This window comes from Sparus aurata, chromosome 2, assembly GCF_900880675.1.
Source record: "Sparus aurata chromosome 2, fSpaAur1.1, whole genome shotgun sequence".
NCBI lineage: Eukaryota > Metazoa > Chordata > Actinopteri > Spariformes > Sparidae > Sparus > Sparus aurata.
Window position 1 is genome coordinate 35,087,284 of NC_044188.1, and position 18,031 is coordinate 35,105,314.

General features: G+C 39.4%; 1 protein-coding gene across 10 annotated transcripts in view; it reads left to right on the forward strand.

Moving 5' to 3' along the window:
• Positions 1-18,031, forward strand: part of sez6b (seizure related 6 homolog b) — a 437,962-nt gene that overhangs the window by 376,323 nt on the left and 43,608 nt on the right. For all 10 annotated transcript variants that reach the window (XR_003981115.1, XR_003981113.1, XR_003981114.1 and 7 more), the window contains 3 exons: positions 6,718-6,912; positions 11,148-11,183; positions 11,455-11,563. Coding sequence is in view for 7 of the 10 variants with exons in the window: in XM_030393151.1 (XP_030249011.1) it covers positions 6,718-6,912; positions 11,148-11,183; positions 11,455-11,563 (340 nt within the window). In the remaining 3 variants the exon portion in view is untranslated. The remainder of the gene's footprint in view (positions 1-6,717; positions 6,913-11,147; positions 11,184-11,454; positions 11,564-18,031) is intronic.

Sequence of the window (18,031 nt, forward strand, 5' to 3'; positions counted from 1 at the left end):
ACAGACATACATCTAAGTTCTAAGTTCTAAGTTCGTAACTACAAAAACTGCAGTAGCATCATTGCCAACATAATATGTTACGTTGTAAGCTAACTGTATTACCGTGATGTCTGTGACATAGGCTTAACATGCAAAGACTGCACTATTGTCACTGTGTGTAATGCTGCTGTTGCACTGCAATTTCCCAGCCATATATATTACCCACAGTGCTACAGAGCTAGCGTTACAGCAAAGTCACAGTGATTGTGATGGATGTTTTGTTCTAAGTAAGAAACTGAATCATTTATAATGACAGAGGATATTAACGATGCATCGTTGCAGGTTGGCTGGGCAGAGGCATACACACAGCTGAAATGGATGCGTGATCTAAGACGTTTGTTGTCGTTTTTACGAGTGTAGTATCTAGAGCTAATCTAGTGGTAACGTTAGCCAGCTTTGTTGTAACAACATAAATTAATGTATTGCTGTAAACTACGTCCCGCAATACATTTCATAAATGAAATAAAGTTTACATACCTGTCTAGGAGGAATCATGCAAATTCTGGATCTGACTTGAATCCCTTCAAGCCCCGCAACTCTCTCCATCTCTCGAAGGAATCGCCAATGTTTATCCGTGTTTTAGCCCTAGCTCGATCGGATTCCCTCTTGGCCTTTCGTTGGTCTTCGGTTCGAATTCTTTTTCTTTTCTTTGTCTCATTATCAGCCGTGACAAAAGTTTTAGCTCGGTTAGCACTGGCTAGCGTAGCAACAAAACAGATATGCTGAGTGTCGTCAGTTCCGGTCTGACTGCCGTAAATCATTTCGTCAGTGGTCCGACCCGACCAAGGCCTTTCAGAGGTATAGAATTAGACTACTTAGAAATAGCGTATCTTCACACTGATGGGCTCATTTGCTGTTGTAGGTAACAGAGACACATCAGCAGAAACCAGAGACTTTTGCATATCCAGTTAAAAACTCCGTACAGGGGCTTTAAATGCAGGCAATGTTCAGGTCTGCCTGTGCTCCTTCCAGCTGAATGAAGAGCTGCACTGCCTGCTCCACATTCAGCTTCTCCTCATTATTCTGACTCATCAAACAAAAAAGCTTGACAAGCTTCAGCTGCTAGATAACACGTTAATAATTAGAATCAGGTGTGTTAGAGAGGGAAGATAAACAACATTATTGTCATTTTAAGACCATTTTATGCTACTGATATGATGATAAGAATTAATGGGTAATTGCTCTTTGAAAGGGTGTACTTGCATATATAATGCTATTATAAGTGTATTTGGACATTCATTCATTCCTTAACAGGCAATATACTGCCATCCAGTTTCTTGTGAGCTGTTTTGGTTTAAGGTAACTAAATAATGTGGTTCATGTTGCTTGGTTTGAATTAGTTTATAGAAGAAATGTTAAAACATACTATTTATGTTGTTTACAGTAAATAAGTGAGAAAGGTTTTAACCTGCTAATGGTAATTATTAATATTACTATGGACAGTGTGTGTGTTTTTTAACAAATAAATACATTCCTGTTGTTCATAGGGATGTAAAAAAAAATGGCGGTATGAAAACGCCACGCTTACCTTGTAATGTGGTGTGTGTGTTAAGCCTAAAGCCGCTTCTCTGTCCACTGCGACTCCACTCTGTCTCTCACAGAAGGGCGACAGAAGCCCTTTTTAGATAGAAAAGGCGACACATTTGTTCCAAGGTAAGGACGGCAACGTGCCGGCCTGTCTTTCTAAAACGGAGGCTATTATTCCTCCTTTTCCAAAAGCCGCCTCTGAGGTAGATGTAAACATGTGACGTGGCATGAAGCTCGAAGTTGGGCAGTGAACAATTACAATGAATTTGTCTTCAAAATAAGAGCTTTACATTGCACCTCATTGGAGTTTAGAACTGGGTTCTTAGCGGGGGGCTTTTAATTTGAAAGTAGCGACTGTTCTTAGCCTGCCGACACAACATCAAGCTAACACAACCAAACAGCTACAGAGACTGAGGAGACTATCTCCTGGATCTCAGCGGCTGTCCAGTTGCTCATCTTTATGTCCGCGGATGAAATGATTGACTGACTGCTGTGATCAGCTGTTTCCTGTTTTTAAAACTCCCTGGCTGTGGGTCGCACAACAGTGCAGGTCATCGTCACCTCCGCCCACCTCAGGCAGAGGCCGGCACATTGCCGCCTCGTTTTTAGATAGCAGGCGAGGCGGAAATAAGTGCACCCTCCGAGGCGGAAAATTGGCGGACCAAAACAGACCCCCAATGTGCTGGCCTCTGTCTAAAACCGCGGACCGAGCCGCCAAAAGTACGGGCAAATTGGTGGCTTGGTGCCCTGTCTAAAAGAGACAGAGAGCGAGAGAGAGAGATAGAGGGAGAGAGAGGGAGGAAGAGCGATAGAGATAGAGGGAGAGAGAGGGAGGAAGAGCGATAGAGAGAGAGGGAGAGAGAGGGAGGAAGAGCGATAGAGAGAGAGGGAGAGAGAGGGAGGAAGAGCGATAGAGAGAGAGAGAGAGAGAGGGAGGAAGAGCGATAGAGAGAGAGAGAGAGAGGGAGGAAGAGCGATAGAGAGAGAGTGAGAGAGAGGGAGGAAGAGCGATAGAGAGAGAGTGAGAGAGAGGGAGGAAGAGCGATAGAGAGAGAGTGAGAGAGAGGGAGGAAGAGCGATAGAGAGAGAGAGAGAGGGAGGGAAGAGAGAGAGGTAGTGCGAGAGAGAGGAGAGGAGGAGAGCGAGAGAGAGAGAGGGACGGAGAGCAAAAGAGAGAGAGAGAATTTTCTAATAATGGATTTAATGGTGCTATGTTCCATTATAGTGGATATTCAGAGTTTGGGATATTTTTTTATAGAATAACCCTGATCTGTACTTCTCCACAACTTTGTGTCTAACCTGTTTGGAGTGCACCTGTGTCTTCATAGTGTCGCTTGCTTGGTAGTAGCCCTTACTTAGTGGTGTTGCACTGGTGTTGACTCTGGGGCCGGTCAGAACAGGGGAATATATACTAAGATCACGTGACACTTAGATTGGCCACAAGTGGATTTACTGAACTAATTATGTGGCTTCTAAATGTAAGGGATTGGGCTTCAATGCAAAGGGGGTGAATACATTGCACGCACCACTTTTCAGTTTTTAATTTTTTTGAATTATTGAAAACAAGTTGTATTTTTATTTCCCATGAACAATTTGGAGTATTTTTGTGTAGGTACATTACATAAAATCAGAATTCATTTAAATACCAGGTTGTAAAGCAACAAAATAGAAAGATTGCCAAGGGGAGTGAATTCTTTCACAAGGCACTGTATGTTAAATGGAATAATGACAGGAGGAGGTACCACCAGATTTGTCAGTTGGAATGTCAAAATGGCATTTTTTGAATGGCCCCTTTAAAAAAGCTTGGGTATTCGCTCACCTGAAAAAACTTAAAGCCAAAATAATTTTCCTACAAGAGACACATCTATCCTCAAATCAATTGATATTGGGTCGGTCAAATTTTTCACTTAGTAATAGGTAATAGTAAATCTAGGGGGGTGGCCATTCTTCTCCATAAAAAAGCCAAATTTGCTGCTGCAGACATTATCTCAGATCCAAATGGTTGTTATATTTCAATCTCAGGTAGACTCTTTCATACACCAGTGATACTTGTTAATGTTTATGTTCCTAACTGGGATGATTTAAACTTGATCTCCAACATTCCTACTCTAAACTCTTATTTACTATATGGAGGAGATCTGAATTGCTTAATCAATCCCAGTTTCTGCAATAGTAGAATCTGACCATGCTCCATTTAATTGAGATCTATAATTTAATCTCTTACAGACATCGAGCCCCTAATTAGGGTTCAACACTATTCTGCTTGGGGATAAAAGCTTTTGTGATTTGATAATTAGAGTAAGGGATGAGTTCCTCATTAACAATCAAAAAGACAACGTAGACAAGGGGGGAAATTATAGCTGTTTCTTCTTTACAAAATAATCTACACAGAAAAAAAATCAGCTTGTAAAATAGATCAAAGATTTAGATTTACAAAACTCAATGACACCATCTCTAGAAGTTTCCAAACATAGATTTAATTTACAAAATGATCTTCTGTCAACAGGCAAAGTTGAGAACAACTACTGTAGGCTTATGGATTTCGTTATGAATATGGTAAGAATGCAGTAAGGTTGTTAAGCATACTTGATAATTTGAGTAGCAAAGCCATGTGAAATAGCCTACTCAGTGGTGTTATATTTCAGCTTGTGCCAGTGTGCACTGGAATGCCATTTTCTCAGCATGCGCAAAATAAAAGGTCAGTGAGTTCCCAGACCAAAGAGACGACGGAGGTCTGTCATTTTTCTCCTGTGAATATTAGCATCTTTGAGAGCGCTGTATAAATAAAATGTATTATTATTATTATTATTATTATTATTATTATTATGATTATTATTATATGAGAAGGTGCTAGCTAACCACTTTAGTGACTGTGATAATGATAGACTGCTGCAGAAATGTCTAACGCTATAAAGGTTACCAGCTCACCATGTAAGTCTGCCTCTCAGCATATACCATAAATTAAAAAAATTTCTAAGGAAATGTCTCCGTTAATTCTATCTGGAATTAATAATACCTTCAAAGACTTTTACTCTTACTTATGTCAGTCAGAAAGTCCACCCAATAACACAGACATGGAAAAGTTCCTTTAGGGTCTTACATTCCCTAAATATTAATAATGACCAAGAACGGAAACTAGACCAGCCATCAAATGTATGCAAGATACTGGGACCAATTAAAGCTATGCAAAGCGGTAGAGCACCTGGGCAAGAAGGTTTCCCAGGATTTTTTTCAAGCATTTCAGATAAACTATTATCACTTTTACTTAATATGTTTAATGACTCTTTAACCTCTCCGAGGTTCCCTGCCACAAACCCTTACAAATGCATCTATTACTCTATTGTTAAAACCTTGAAAGGATGCAAATGAATGTAAAGCTTATCGACCAATATCTCTCCTTATGTAGACTATAAAATACTGGCAAAGGTCCTAGCTATGCGTCTTGACACAGTTATTCATCAGATAATATCTGATGACCAAACTGGTTCCATAAGGGATCGCCATTCCTTAGTAATATCCGTCACCCGTTGAATGTTATCTACTCCCCTGTATCTGGAGAGGTTCCAGAGATGGTTATCTCGCTAAAAGGCATTTGACGGGGTGGAATAGCCATACCTATTTAGGATTTTGGACAAGTTTGGCTTTGGTCCTAAATTTGTGTCATGGGTAAAACTTCTTTACTTCTAACCTAGTGCCTCATTAGCAATAGATCAAACTCAGAATACTTTTAATTTATACAGAGGAACCCGTCAAGGCTGTCCTTTAAGCCCCTTATTATGTGCCTTAGCTACTGAACCGTTATCCATTGGTCTTAAAGCATCCCCTACCATTAAAGGAACTCACAGATGCTGACGATAAATTAATTACATTTCTGGACCAGTGATATCTGTTCCTGCATTAATGGGAACCCTTCAGCAATTCGGGACATTCTCAGTATATAAGTTACATTTTTCCAAAGGCAAATGTTTTCTTTTAAACAATTTGGCAACAACTCAGAAAATGCAACTGCTTTTTTCACAAGTGGAATTCTGAATTTAATTACCTAGGTAAATATATAACTCATAAACTGGAAAGCTTGTTTGATATATTTTTTTTTTACATTGTTTAATAAGATGAAGACAGACTTTGATAGGTGGAAAACCATCATTGTTTCATTACCAGGCAGAGTTAACTCTATTAAGATGAACGTTTTACTACGTTTCTTATGTTTGTTTCAATGTCTGCCTGTGTAATTGTCTAAGCTCTTTTTTTACTGCTTTAGATAAACGTATAACAGCTATTTTATCGGGTGATAAACAACCAAGGATAAGTAAAGTAATGCTTCAAAATCACCAATCTAAAGGTGGAACCTCTCCCCTCTTCTTACCTTCTAGTGTTGGTGACTTCTAACCATGTAGTAATGATAACATTAAAGATTCTGGCACAGTTTCGTTCAGCACTTGATTCACAAATTTATCTGCCCTTACTCCTATTCATGATAATCACCTTTTCCATGACCCAGACTAGATTCTGCATTCTCTATATGGCTAAAAACAACATTGGTCATTCATACATTGGTGGGGTTTTTGGAAGTTCTGGGGATATATTTGAGAGATATAACATCCCTCAATCCCACCTGTTCCGCTATTTCTAAATACAACATTTTGCTAAATCCTACAACCCCAATTTTCCTAATTTAAACAAATGGAAAATAACATGTACAGTGTATGACTGAAATCTCTGTGTTTTTGAGAATAAACATAATATACTGAAAACAAAAAAAGAATACAGCAATTCAAAACAGATGACAGACAGCCAAAACAAAAACTTAATGGAACACATTAAACATGGACAAGGGACAATAGAAACACAATACAAATCCAATATAGATACAGCTTTTGCACTCATCAGTTAGAGTTTTTCGTCAGAGTTTTCAACTATCCCAGAAAGACAAAATGATTAAGATGAAGTGTGCCATGAAGGTTATTCCATTACCAGGGCACACAATAGGAGAAAGCTGCTCAACCAAGCTCTGAACAAATCCTTGGAGGAATATATTTCTTAAGCAATGTTTGTAGAACATTATCATAATTTATGCCAAAACATCAACATAGTTTGCAAAGGATAATATTTCTTAAAGTCTGTCTGAACTGTTTCTCCTCCTTACTCCAGCTGAGACATTCGAGCCCTGCAGTCATCCAGGAACCCCCACCTATGGGATCCCCAGCTCCGCCAAGCTCCACTTCCAGGCTGGAGAGACCCTGCACTATGCCTGTCTGAGTGGCCACCAGCTGCTGGGTGAGCCTGTTCTCCACTGTGTACCTGGACACCCATCCCAGTGGAGTGGGCTGCCACCTGTCTGCAAGGGTAAGAAACTGAAGCCTTAAGCCCCCACACACACAAATATATTCATACATTTAACATGATTTAAAGGATGAAACACATTAAAATACATAAAATAACTACATAAAAATACAAGTACATAAATATGCCACAAAAGTAACACTTTAAAATGACCGTTTTATTTTATTTATTTATTTAAAAAAGAATTACAGTTAATTAAACTATTAACAATAAAGGTTATAAAGGTAAAGGTTTGTCAATAACTATCAATATCAGTTGCAACTTTATAATGGCCATTCAAATAATGTTTATAGATGTTTATAGAACTACACAGTATTTATTAACCATTTAGAAAGTATTATAAACAAAAATGTATGTAAAACTGAAACATGTTCAGCTGCCTATGATACAGCACATAGAATTACCATGACCTGGTGACTTAGATTTTTCATCAACATATTAAAATGACCTTCTCAGGGGAAAACCTGACCCTAAACCACATAAAGTCAGAAAGATAGTTTACAAAGTTTAAATTTATAGAAAAATCAGTGCTATTCAAATTTCAATGTTGAGATTTTAGCTTCAGTTATAAAGTATTTTAACCAATATAGTATGTCAAAACAAATCAATTTCATTTATATAGCCCAAAATCACAATCACATTGCCTAAATGGGCTTTACAATCTGTGCAGTGAACAACATCCTCTGTGCTTAGACCCTCGATTAGAATGAGGAAAAACTTCACATGTTGATGGAAAAGAAAAAACGTTGGAACAAACGTCAGGAATAGTGGTGCCCGAGCCACACAACATCCTCTCAACCATGGTGACCTGGAAGAGGGTAAGGCACACAAGATAGTTAGTAATGGACAGAGAGATCAGAGTGAAGAGGCTCAAACTTTACAGAAATAAAGATATAAGGAGATAGTGAAACAGAGGGGAGCAATAATATAGTGGAGCCCAGGGTATGATGATCCAGATCCATCAATCGTGAGGCAGCAGGAGCCAGGAGAGGTAGATGGACACAGAGGCTCATGGTCCATCAGAAGGGAGCCTGAATGAAAAGAGAGGAGGGGGAGGAGGAGGAAGAAGAGGAGCAGGAGGAGCAGGAAGGCAGGCAGGGTCAGCAACAGAAAATCAGTGTGGAGCACAGTGCTGGAGGGTCTTGAATGGTGGTGAAGAAGAATCAATGAGGTCAGTGAGGCTGGGGTATATATACTAGGTTACTGGTGATCAGGAGCAGCTGTGAAAACAAGTTAGAGGAGATGGCTTGATTCCATTTACATTTTAGGGCATTTAGCAGACACTCTTGTCCAGAGTGACTGGCAGTAATTCATAGGGGCAATGGCTGCCATGCAAAGTATGGAGGACCAAACCTGACATAAGTATAAATAAATAAATAAATAAATGCATAAATGCATAAATAAATACATAAATAAATGCATAAATAAATACATAAATAAATAAATAAATGCTGAAATAAATGTATAAATAAATAAATGCATAAATAAATACATGCATAAATAAATGAATAAATACATAAATGCTGAAATAAATGTATAAATAAATAAATAAAAGTATAAATAAAAGAATAAATGCTTTTTATTTATTTATACATTTCTGTTCACCTACATTTATTTATTTCTGTATTTCTGTTCACCTACATATATTTATTTCTGTATTTCTGTGTCCATATGTAAATGAGGAGGTAGGAGGTCCTAACCTCAGTCAAGAGCATGATTGGTCAAATCGGAGAGCCAGACAAAAGCAAACGATTCCTGATCTCAAGCCTCCCTCTCTGTAACATTGTAAACAGCTCCAGTTAGCTTAATGGCCTCGACCAGTGTGACAGGTTAACTGGCGTTCATTTTAACTTGCGAGGGTCCCAGATGTGCTGGTGGTGTGGTTTGAGAATCCTGTCTGGAGAGCCATGTCCACTAACCAGGAAAAACATTCTGCTCATCGCTCCAAGTCATGTATATGTGTATTCGTTTTGACGTGGCTTGAACACTTCTATCCACACGGAGAAGCCGGGGCTGCGACTTGCAAACCACTGCTAGACGAGCGCTACAGAGCACAAATCGTCCAAAAGTGCATGTTGTCGGTCTCATATCTTTGTCTTGAATCTCTGTACTCTTAAACAACTCATGTGTGGAACAGTATTAAGCATTTGTTCACGCCGAGCGGCTCGAGAGCGGCGTGGACACCGCTGTTAGCAGTTAGCTGCTAGTTAGCTTTTAGCTGCTCGCTGTAGCGCTAAAAGCGTAGCGTCCAGGTTAACTGTTGAGACATGTTACCACCGAGAGTGAGATACATGTCTGGGCTTTCCTATGAACCATTGTCGCTACTGGTGTTTGTATCACAGGTTGATCTGGACGTCTCACGATTTGCCACAGCTGATTGACCTCACGCTGAGCTCGGGCTGGATGTCAAAGTACTCTGCAGACTGTTTGACCAGCAGGCTGTATGACAGTGTACAGTTTTCACACTGACTTAGCTTCAGCTTAATAACGATGTATGCGGCTCGGAACGATGGCTTTAAGCGACCATTTGAACAGTGCGGAATGAAAAATACCTGATGGTAACCTGTGTCACAAGGTAGCCTGGACGCTGCGCTACAGCGAGCAGCTAACAGCTAACATAAGAGCTAAAAGGGGTCTCCACTCCGCTCTCGAGCCGCTCGGCGTGAACAAATGCCTCAGCCTGTTCCACCCATGAGTTATTTGAGAGTACCGACATTCACGACAAAGATATGAGACCGACAACATGCACTTTTGGACGATCTGTGCTCTGTAAGCGCTCGTCTAGATACACATATACATGACTTGGAGCGATGAGCAGAATGTTTTTCCTGGTTAGCGGACATGGCTGAGGATCCCTCTCTCTCCAGACGGGATTCTCAAACCACACCACCAGCACACCTGGGACCCTCGCAAGTTAAAATGAACGCCAGTCAAATTCATAACTATACCATAGCTACATGAACAAATGTTAACAACTGCAGCTAACAGTTAGCTGAGCGGGCTTGCTGGTAGCCAGCAACATTCCTGTACAGTGTACAGGAATCAGCGCTGCTAGTAAGGCAGAAGTAGTAGACCCTCATCGAGCACACTCCTGTAACCAATCATGCTCTTGACTGAGGTTAGGACCTCCTACCTCCTCATTTACATATGGACACAGAAATACAGAAATAAATATATGTAGGTGAACAGAAATACAGAAATACAGAAATAAATAAATGTAGGTGAACAGAAATACAGAAATAAATAAATGTAGGTGAACAGAAATGTATAAATAAATAAAAAGCATTTATTCTTTTATTTATACTTTTATTTATTTATCTATACATTTATTGCAGCATTTATTTATTTATTCATTTATTTATGCATGTATTTATTTATGCATTTATTTATTTATACATTTATTTCAGCATTTATTTATTTATTTATGCATTTATGCATTTATTTATGTATTTATTTATGCATTTATTTATTTATTTATGCATTTATACTTATGTCAGGTTTGGTCCTCCATAGAAAAGTGCCGACCAGCACATCAGGAGCAGTTGGGGTACAGTATTTTGCCCAAGGACACTTAGGCAAAATACAGTTTGAAAGACAATTTTAGCAAAAGAAACAAGCTATACAAAGAAGACCATTAATGTTTCAAAAGGACATGAAAAACACATCAGTCAAATTAAAAGCAGGAGAGGGAAAAGGCTTTGGATTTTGCTGTCCTGGCAGTTTGATGAACATTGTTCTAGTCCAGAGGCTTAAATAACAAAAGAGTGGCCTTTAGTTTGAGCCTGCACCCTGATCACAGTACCTAAGTGAGACGGGGTGCTGTAAGGACACATTAAACAGCCAGGCTGGAGGAAACGTTGCTCAGGGTGCTGGTGAAAATATGTCTTTGTAATTCCTACAGTCCAACAGCTGTCAGCTTGCAAAGTGCAGTCACGATTAAGACATTAATACAATTTGATATTCACCTGGTTTACTGAAAAAAAACACAAAAATGCACAATACTTAGTTTTACATTTTGCTTCATCCAGGTTATAAATGAGTCTAGGACATTAAGTTTGGTGAATGTTCATCAGTACAAACAGTCTAGATAGAATAGGCTCTAAAATAAATATTTGTAACAAAGCAATATTTACTTACTTTCTATTTATGTTTGTTGTGTTTTTTTTTGTTAGTTTTTTTTACTTCTGTAAGCTCTTTTCCTTTATGTTTATGTGACATTGCTCCTGTGTTCTCCACAGCGCAACCAGCGGACTTTGATGAGCACAGATTAGATGGTAAGTTTTGCAATTAACTTAATTCTACCTGCGCACCAGGAGTCTGCTTTACATAGAACATGGTGCGAACAATATTTTTCTATTGTAGCTGAAAGAGAACCTCAATTAAGAGTCCGAAACACATCAGGGTATGAACAATTACAAAAATCTATTAATTATTGTGCCCATTTCAAGGCAGCTGATTGGTTAATGAGCCATGGTACACACATAGGGAAGACTAGTATTCTAAACGACAGAAATATTAATATTGTCCCCTCTCTTTCTCCAATAGTGTCTACAGCAGACCTAAGAATGGAGGGGGCCCAAGTAGCATTTGCTATCTTCATCCCCATCATTCTCCTCCTCATCATCATCATTGGGATCTACCTCTGCTTCTCAAAGTAGGTTCAATGGCCAGTGCCGAGCAGGAAAAATGGAAATTTTCATATAAATGGAATTTAATCTCAGCTCCTCTGTCACTGATATAATACAATAAGTCATGATTTTATCAACCATGTTATGATGTCTACAGATGCCTTTAGGCAGAAGATAACTTTATTTATTCCCTGGGGGAAATGACACAGCAACAGTATACAAACAAATCATTTTATTACAATATTAGTGCAAAAAGAATGTCAAACAAAATATGTAATCAAAACAGAAGAATAAAAGTATGCACATTTAATTCAAAGTTTAACTTTAAAAGTAAGAAAAAATATTATTATAATAAGCAACTCTTTGCTAATATGTCAGCAGAAGAATTTTAAGTGGTCATAACAGCAACACGTTCTCACTCCCAACTCATCAGATACAGCAGCTTGCTCAGTGGCCTTGAATTTCAAAGTATGGCACTCCATCTCCCCCTTTAGTGTCTGACAAACACTTCACTTATTATGACATGTCTTTTTTTGTGTTATTAAGGTTGTGAAACAGTCATTGTTTGGTTAGGTTTGGGCAAAAAATCTCCTTGGTTAGGTTGAGGAAAAGATCTTACTTTGTTTTAAAATAACATTCACGTAACTTACGTAAAGTAAGAAGTGTGAGTCATATCATGTAATGTTACAGTAGTGCAACAGTATATGCATCATACATGTTTTCAGATGTTGCTAGTACAAGTGTCATCTCAAATGATAACTAGAAGACCTGCATTTAAAAAAATGTTGGATTGCAGCACAAAACAAACAAAACAATAAACAATAATTGTTCAACTTTTGGGTGGGCTCATCTTAAGGTGGTCTGTGCCAAAATGTGGTATTTATTTCTTCTACTCCCTACAGTTCCTGAGTTATAATACAAAATGTATCATGCTTAGTAAATGACCACCTGATGACCTATTTGAGTTCATGCTGTAGAATGTATATCTCCATAGGGTACCTGTGTGCTCAGTATGATTACTTTGGCATGTTTACTTTATGAGATACTGATGCATATATATTTATTTATCATCATTATTTTTTAGGATATTTTTCAGACGCTTTTGTACAAAGCCACTTGCAGTAATTCTTACATACATTCATACACTGATGGTGGCTGCCAAGCAAGGTGCCGACCAGCACATCAGGAGCCGTTTGCGGTTCAGTATCTTGCCCAAGGACACTTCAGCATGCAAATGGCCGGTGAAAATATTCCCTCAAATTAATGATTAATTCTCACTCCATCTGTTCAGAGCGTCAGGAGTATTCTGCATCAGCCATCCAAACCATTATTGGTCATTTTGGCAAATAAATTACAAGTGAGGACGAGTCGGCAACAACTACAGCCCCGCTCATCTGCCACTTGTGCGCAACGAGACGCCATGGCTGTAATGACAGCGCTTTGCAGTTATGGAGGCCAGCCTGCGAAGTTCTCATCAGAGATTTCAGCGAAATCTACCCTGAGTGGACAAAACTGGCCAAGATAGCCTGCATGATCTCCGTCTCCAGTGTGCAGAACCGCATCAAAACAGCACAGCGAAGTCACCTGGGGGAGAACAAGGTGACAAGACTGATGCACATTGCACGTTGCGGAGAGACACTGCACACTTTTGATTTTACTTCAACTGCTGCACACTTCACTGCAGCGAAAATGCGTAAAAAGTAAAAAAACAAAACAAAAAAAAAAAGCCTGACACATGTCAAGGGATTTTGTTTATATTGAGTTTTTATTGCATATGTATTTCAAAAGCATATCGCAAACTGCCTTTTTTTAATTCAAGTTGCACACTGCATTATTAAAATGGTATGAGCCAGTCCAGATGTGTTTTTTTAGGGCTGTCAAATGATGAATTTTTTTTATCACGATTGATCGCATTTTGTCCATAGCTAACTCGCGATTAATCACAAATTAATCGCAATTTTTTTGGCAGATTTTTTTCTGTTCTAAATATACCTTAATGTATTTTTTTATGTTCTTAATACTTTTAACAACATAATGTGATGGGAAAAACAGTGTTTCCTCATGTTAATTAGGCTGCTGGCTCTTATTTTATTATTTCATCTTATTCTACTGCCTCTAGTGTCTCCTCAGTGAAATATATCAATGATAGCGTTTCCTCAGTTCCGCAATACCTGTTGTTAATGCCTTGTTTTATTTATTACCCTTTATTCATTTATTATTACTCCCTCTTTTACTTCACTTACTGTGTTTAAGTAGCTGGATACGTGTGTGTGTGTGTGTGTGTGTAGGTGGGAGTATGTGTTTGCGTATGTATGTGGGGGGGCATTGAAATTGTTACTGTTTTAATTCTGTAAAGCACTTTGTGCTACATTACGATGTATGAAAAGTGCTCTATAAATAAAGTCTGATTGATTGATTGATTAAACACACCCTGGTGTTCAGGCCAACTCCTCTGCCCAACCCCTTCCTGATTAGTCTGAGGGCATTTAAGGCACCTGTGGCCTCACTGCTGTCTTTGTCTCTCCCTGGTTATTGTGTGGGCTCCTCTCTGTCTGAGCAGCTCTCTCCCTCCTGCCTGGTCGTACTGGTGTCCGCATCAACTAGTGAATGAAGTTCGCCTGCAATGTTGTGGACGCCTGTACACCTTTTTATAAAGGTCATTATCAGCTGCTGTTTTGCTTTACTTTAGTTTTGCCTTCATTGATTTGTTTTTGTTGTACATTTTAGGCTGGACCAACTGGTTTGTTTTTAATTGTTTGTAGTAATATTTATTTTGCCCTTTTTTTCTTTTTAGTGGCATTAGTCGGCTTATAGAGGAGGATAGGCACATTAGAGTGGTTCCCTGACTGTTTGTAGTGTTAAAGTTCACCGGGACACAGTTTGCAGTGATGCACAGTTTGGATTGATTGCCGACTGCAGTGAGCATGCGTGGTGGGCAGTGTTGGGAAGATTACTTTGGAAATGTAATTGGTTACAATTACAAGTTACCCTGTTGAAAATGTAATAGTAGTGTAACTATTTCAATTACTTTCTCAAAGTAATGTAACTAATTACATTTGATTACATTTTGATTACTTTTCTTAATTTAGAATTTTCACATCTTAAGACCTATAGTGTGATAAACCTTTCAGTTCAAAGGTTGAACCATATATTATGAGTCTGACCTTCGGCCTGTACTGAAGGAGGCTCACTTCCTCGCTAAATGGAGCGACAACGGGCTGATTTCAGCCAAGAGGAGCAGGTTGTTTTAATGGAGAGAGTATGAGCGATACAAAAAAGCCTGATCACAGCCTGAAGCAACAGTGTTGCTGCAAATATGACAAGAGGAGGCTGATTTTAATTTCTGACAGCTCTACACTGAGCTGCTTTTAAATATGAAGCTTTAGAGCAACAACAACTGTTGTTTTAAACTGTGTTTTAGATTGTTTTCATATATTTCACTGATCGCAATTATAAAATGCCAGTGTGTGTTTTATTGAAAGCGAGGCTGGGTGTGCATATGAAAATAGGTTACAGTGGGTTTTTTAGGTGCTGTAGCTACAAGCAAATCTCATGTTGTCTCTGTACAAAGACCTTTTTAAATGTGAGAAAACACAGTAGCCCTACTCAAGATTTACTGCGTTTGGGCAACACAGAACAGGCGAAACTATTCATTTATTCATGGCCACAACATCTATCTGAACAAGGATGCTGCTCCTTCTGCCGGTTTTGGGGGTTTCTACAATGGAAGATGGTTTGCAGCAGAATGGCCCACAAAGCTCGCAAATAAATGCCAAAAGTTCAGCAGCTTGGCACCTCACACAGATACCTTCCTTATGCCGGTTCCTCCATATTCGGCACTGACATTCAACTTGTAAATCCTGCGCTAATACCCCTGATAGGCGACTTCCAGAGCTGCATCATCAACAGCCTATCACCTTCAACCCTCTCTTCCTACTGGACAGCTTGGAAAAGCTTCACGACCCATATGACATAACCTTTCTGTCGTCTAATCACCTTGACTTCTTTCATTACTTACGCTCATTCCATCATGGTAATTAAAACACACACACCATCAATGCTTACCTTAGCGGTATCAGCTTATTTTCCAAGCCAATAACCTGCAGTTCGATAACTTCCCTTTTTAAAGGACTCCTATGTCAAAAACCAGCTTAAAGCCCTCGCCGTCTTCCTCTTACTGCCGACTTGATGTTAATCTGCCTCCTAACCATCCGTTCCGGGTACGTTGCCCAAACCCTGGAAGCCATGTGCTTGCTTGCCTTTTCGGTTACCTCAGATGCTCCGAATTCAACACCCAACCATTCATCCCGTCTTCTACTCCAAGGTCTAATCACCACTGAGTTCTTTTGAAACCCTTGCTAACTTCTTGCAATTCCACAAATCTCGGAGCATAACCATGATGGATACTCTCTTCATCTCCGAATCTGGACAAGTGGCTACTCGAATCTGGTTCCACCATTACTTTCGCCACATGCTCTCATTGTCTGGAATTTTACCTGTCAACTACTCTGGACACTCCTTCAGGATCGAAGCTGCAACTTCATCCCCCGTAATGGCATCCCAGAACACTTCATATGACTCATAGACCGCTGGACTTCTCAAACGTATCACCCACAATGCTAGGAGGGTGTCAACATGACTTTTGTAACAGAGTCCTAATCCATGGGGAAAAAATCAAAAGAAGCTGGCAGATGTACTCAAACAGAAATGATAGCTTGCACTGCTTCTGCTGCTAAATGTTTCCTTCAAAAGAATACAGACTTAATAAGGAAGGACTAAAGGACTGGAAAAATACAAACCACTTGCTGAAGGTTCATGAAGATGGCCAGGAGCACAATACCCACATGGCAACATGGAAGGAGTCGGAGGTCGTTTTGCAAAGCAGCTGACATTTGATAAGTGAGAGATGGCACTCTGAGGCTGAGGGATAATATGTTTGCACAATGCCTTATTTATATTGTATTTGATCACTTGTTTCTTTCTTCAGTTTTGTATTTGGTGTGATATTTTTGACTTACAAGAAATAAAATCTGAATACATACATGCAGTTTCTGTGTGAGTGTATGAAAATGTATTGTGAAATTGACTGTGATGCAAGAGGGCGCTGGCTAAGATCTTGCCTAGGGCACCAAATTACTCAGGTGAAGCATCACAGGTAAAGTCAATAATGTGTATATCCAATATTTATTTCATAAAATTGTACTATTTAAAATAATATACAGTTTATGGACTTCCAGACTTACTGCTTTAGCTTGCAAGCTAAATTGACATCTGTCTGAAATCTGTCTATCGTATAAGTCCAGTTTCTTTTCCTCTTTGGTAACCCTCCTCTCAGTCATGTGCATTTGTCTACAATGAATCTGGCGGGAAATCAATCAGTGGATCGATGGATTATCATACACACATTATGACGTGTATATTTGTGTAGTCCTATCTGTCATAAACAAGAGATTACGGGTTACAGAGCACGTTTGTGTTGCGGTGCCACAGAGACGAGAGCTGGGGCACCGGGTCGGTGGCTCCATTCTCCATGTTACAAGTTACAATTAATTTATTTAACCAGCACTATTACTCTGAAGCTGTTTAATTAAGGTAAAAATTAACCATAAGGCAAATATCCTGCATAGTTAATTTTAAGCCTCTTTCCATCTGTGCTCCTCTGATCAGAACGGCGTCCATAGCAACGGTCTAATACAGAAATTGACACAATTTTAAATCAATGAAAGTCATATTTTGATCAACATTATGTCTCAAATTAGTTATTTCATATTTTGCAGGTCAGTGCTAACAGTGCACAAGCCAACTTCTAATGTTCGTAATACTAGCACTAACTTAGCGTCACAGGCATGTCGTTAGCAAGCAAGCTAAAGCAGTAAGTCTGTAAGTCAATGATCTGTCTATTATTTTAAATAGTACAACTTTATGAAATAGATATTGGATATACACGTTATTGACTGTACCTGTGATGCTTCACTTGAGCTGGCAGCTTCACCCGGTCCACTGCTGTCAGCCATCTTTGGCTTTGGCGCATGCGCGTTTGGAGTAATCCGGGTTCGATTATTTTTCCCTGTGACCTACGTGACGTCATTTCAACACTTTTCTACTCGTACCCAAAAACTTGAATTCGCATTCACAGTATAGACTTCGTAGTCGTAGAAATTAGAGTTGTTCTCACAAGATCCCTGCTGACGATGCGGAAGGGTTCCAACAATGTGGATGCTTAGAGGAGTTCCATCGTGGAAGAAGATCTGCATCATCATAGTTAGTGTAGTTCCTAGTTGTAGCTCGTGGCAAAGCATCTTTGATGTTTGCTTCACCTTACTGTCGAGACCATGGGGAGAGGCCCATTGGCGGTGGGGGAAGACCCATGACATCCGTGAAAGAGTGGACGACAGCCCAGAAAGATAGTGTCAGGGCTAGCACCCCGAAACACTGCACAAATGCTACGAGTTCTGAACAAAGAGAATACCCCCAGGCGGACCGAGGAGGGGGGG